This window comes from Culex pipiens, chromosome 1 (genome assembly GCF_016801865.2).
Source record: "Culex pipiens pallens isolate TS chromosome 1, TS_CPP_V2, whole genome shotgun sequence".
NCBI lineage: Eukaryota > Metazoa > Arthropoda > Insecta > Diptera > Culicidae > Culex > Culex pipiens.
Window position 1 is genome coordinate 60,009,619 of NC_068937.1, and position 4,059 is coordinate 60,013,677.

Below are 4,059 nucleotides of genomic sequence, written 5' to 3' on the forward strand. Positions count from 1 at the left end.
TAGAGAAAAGTGTTATTCGAGCACTTTTAGAGCTCTGAAAAACGAACATTCCATTTGGACTTAAGGGTAACCCAGCCATTAATATAAAAAAGATGCAAATTTTATACTCAAATATCTCGAAAAGGCACAGGCAAAATTTGAAGCGCCAGGTTGCATTCGAAAGAGGAGATCTAGCACTACAAACGCTATTTTGGATTCATGATATATTTACGAAAACGAAAACGAAACTATTGGCACTACGCCCCCCGGGGCATGGCCTTCCTCTAACGTGGGATTTCTGCTCCAGCGCCTCTGACGAGACAGGAGAAACCGGGACCGACGTTTTACTTCACCATCCGATAGAAGCTCAGTGGATAAGGCGGGAATCGAACCCGCGTCTCATAGCATCATCGGGATCGGCAGCCGAAGCCGCTACCCCTGCGCCACGAGACCCACTTATATATGATATATTTACATAGAAACCCAAAATATGACCAAAAATCGATGTTTTGACACTTTGGCTTAATTCTGAGGACAGATTCAGATTCAGCGGGCAAAATTACATGGAAAAACTAATAGTTGAAAATTTTCGAGTTTCGTTAGGGTGATCCCATACACTTTTCCTTTGAAAATTAGACATTTTCAAATTAAGATATCTCGAGTTTAAAGAAAAACACTCCTGGGATTTTTTCAGCGTTTGCTAGATGTCCTCTTTCGAATGCAACCTGGCGCTTTTCGAAATATTTGAGTTTTAAATCTGCATCTTTTTTACATTAAAATGGCTGTAACTTTTGACCCTTAAGTTCAATTGGACTTGTCAGATAATAAAAATGTTAATTTTTCAGAGCTCTAACACTTTTCTCTAAATCTTAATCCTGAATTGCCACGTTAAAAAAAACTGATTTTTGAAAGTTTGCTCAGATGGTTTCTCTAAATTTGGTCGTAGAAGGCGTAGATTTCGAGATAAAATGTTGGTGTCTTGGACAAAGTTGCTTGGATTGGCGAGCCCAACAACTTTTTAGAAGACAAAAAAAAATCCCAAAAATATTCCTGAAAAGTTAGATTTTCAAAATCACCTTAAAAGTTATGCTAAGGATGCTGAGGAAATCAAACACGACAGGCTACTTAAAACGCAAACTTTTATTTGCCACTCGCAAACAGACCGAACTTCTTCCAACGGACTTTTATTGGGATCTATCTAAAATTTACATGAAACATACATGGATCAGATCGGTGCATCTTCGTGCCACCGATCGCATTAAGCTGGGAGGGTTAATTTGGTGAGAGTGGGACCACAGAGAGTTATTTAGAAATAGATATTGAGCGACTTCAGAACTGCCACCTGAACAGACGAGAATTAGTACTGCGCGGGATAGCACCAGCCGGGCGTACCACAGTACATACATCATTAGTCGTCTCATTTGCTTACCTCTACCAATTCTTTACATTTTGGGGACCCCAAACTTTATGCTATGCCTGAGCATTCATTTTTTGGATTTGATTTGGAATTTCTTTCAGTACGGTTGAAACATACAACCTAGCACAATGTTATTAGTATAATTCATTTGTAAATATAAACTCTCTATAAAAATTAAAGGTACACTGACTTTTCAACGGTAGCCACTGGGCGATCTTACGGTTCTACTTTGTTATCTCTAATGTACTCCAGTCTTCGCAAAATTGAAGACACCATGCTCACTTCCTCTTCGTTTTTTCGGCTTCACCGTACCAATCCTCGCTGAAATGGAACAGAATCATTATCGATGACACACGAGAGCACAGGCCGTGGCAGCTTTGTGAATGTTTGGCCAGATTAGTCGCGATTAAAAACAGAAGCATTAGATTTAGTTAAAGTTTAGTTGCATGCAAAATTAGTAAGCGTGTGGAAGCAAATTAGAGAACCCATCCAAAACTGTCACGATCTGTACTCTGTTGGGGAGTTGGAACTCTTGCTTACCACCCAGGGACATTCTCCGGCTCGTCACACCGCTGAATGTCTTCGTTATACACAAGTCCGGAGTCACAGTTTCCCTTCCTGGGTTCGACTCCGTTGAGACAGATGTAGAACTTGGAGCAGTCCTCGGGATGAGGATAGTTGGGGTGGGTGATGATCTGGCCATTTTTGTCGCGTTGCTGGAAGTCCTTCGGACACTGGAAACCGTCTTCAAGTTTCTCTGGAAGGGGGGAGGGGTGGTTTGTTAATTTAAATGTTTAGCTTTAGTATTGTTTGTACATACTGTTGGCATTGCTTCCACAGTCTTCTCGGTTTGCCATGTCGGGCCAAACGCATGTGCCGGTTTTCAGGCTAAAGTGCAGTCCAGCGACACAGTTCATTTCGATTTCTCGACCATTGACACAGTTGTAGAACACGTTACAGATTGTATTATCAGGATGTGGGAAGAATCCATTTTGCCGGGGACAAACTCCGATCGGTTTGGCTTTTTCTGTAATGTTCATTCGATAAGTTAAGGGTATGAAGGGTATATTGAGAGATTCTAGACTCACGAAGTTCTGTGCGATCCTTGCAGTCCACGTTGTAGGGTTGATCACATTTGTTCGCTAATTTACTGGTTGGGGACCATCCATAAACCACGTGGACACTTCAGGGGGGGGGGGGGGGTATGGCGATTGTCCACGATCCATACAAAAAAGATTTTTTTTGTATGGACAATTGTCCACGAAGGGGGGGGGGGGGGGTAACAGATTCCCAAAAAAGTGTCCACGTGGTTTATGGATGGTCCCTTGGGTCGAATACCAGTCCATCTGGGCAGAGTTTTTCTGTCACACGTCCTCCGTTGCATTCATAGTACTTATCACACTGGTATGGATCGTCAAACTGTCCATCCTCTTTTGGGCAGGTAAACTCAAAGTAATCCTCATCGGTTGCGCCATCTTGTATGGGAACGTTCGAGAACAAAAGGAAAACATGATTCATCGTCACCGGCTGTAGACTTTCATTGCACCACATTTACATAACTAGCCCACATTTAAGCTTCAAGGTTATCCAGCTCAACGGTACTTACAGCAGCCGCAAACCAGCAAAACAACCAGGAAGAGTCCACGCATTTTGATCCTAATTTACTCGTCGAAGATTCCCGCTCAACGACTTCTCAAGAGACTCACTCGTGTCACGAATTCAGAATTTTTTAGAATTTTCGGGACTGCCTTTGAACCGAACACTACACAAGTTTTTACCAGACTAGCGGTCACTATTGATGAGTCTCTTTCTTTTTGTTAGCTTGGACGCCCCTTCCTTGTTGGAATGGAATGGCGTCGTGATCGTCAACGAGAGACAACGAGATCAACCGACCTCGTGGTCCATACGGGCTAAACGCGGGTCTTGTTGATGCTGTGCTGTGACACAGCTGTGCTTTGGAGTACATATATGAGCGAGATCTAGGTCTTTCGGTGGCGTAGCTGTGTACAAGCCGCAGGCAACGAAAGATCAGTTGAACCTCCCTCACTTGTCCCAACTGGCCGCAGTTTGACCAATTAACCGCACCGCGCGCCACCACAGAGTCCACTGCGCATGGGCTATATAGCAATAGTAGAACAACCAGTAGGGCTAGTAGCAACTTGTTTGGACAAATTGCCAACGACGTTCATTTTTCTAGCTCAAGAATTTCAGATTATTTTTCTCAATCGATTCGTATAATATTTTACAGATTCTTTGCTCGTGAAAAAATATGGCTTTGACTATGATTAGGATTTACATCAATAGAAGTTTTTACAAACCCATACATAAAGGCGACATGTTTTTGCGTGCTATTATCAAAGGACATTCCTTACAAAATATATTCTATCAGCAGCTAGATTTTGTTACATTCTGAGCAAAATTCAACGAACTCTGAAGAAAGGCGTTACTACTTATTCCTAAGTAAGCTCGACTTTGAAGAAACTGGATGTACGCATGAATTTGGCACTTACGTCACTTAATTGTTTTACAGAACACTAGTACCAATGGCTAGTACCTTTCTTTTCTGCTACAAGAACTATGCTAACCTGAGCAAGTGCTGGAGGCACTTGATACCCATTTTCATGGATAGACAGTTTTATAGTTATTCCTTTCGCAGCGAGAAA

The 4,059-nt window shown here is 42.3% G+C and overlaps 1 protein-coding gene across 2 annotated transcripts; it reads right to left on the reverse strand.

The window, feature by feature from the left end:
• Positions 1–1,516: 1,516 nt before the first annotated feature.
• On the reverse strand, positions 1,517–3,573 carry LOC120429685 (protein obstructor-E). Of its 2 annotated transcripts, none has more exons than XM_052706416.1 (6): positions 3,003–3,573; positions 2,722–2,871; positions 2,485–2,550; positions 2,217–2,423; positions 1,937–2,153; positions 1,517–1,697 (listed from the first exon to the last, which is right to left on the reverse strand). In XM_052706416.1, exons 1-6 carry the CDS (start codon positions 3,043–3,045, stop codon positions 1,613–1,615), a joined length of 768 nt encoding a protein of 255 aa, XP_052562376.1. In that variant the 5' UTR covers positions 3,046–3,573; the 3' UTR covers positions 1,517–1,612. The 2 variants fall into 2 exon arrangements, with proteins under 2 accessions (XP_052562376.1, XP_052562377.1); XM_052706417.1 differs by having other exon boundaries at positions 1,517–1,717; positions 3,003–3,548.
• Between the last annotated feature and the right edge of the window lie 486 nt (positions 3,574–4,059).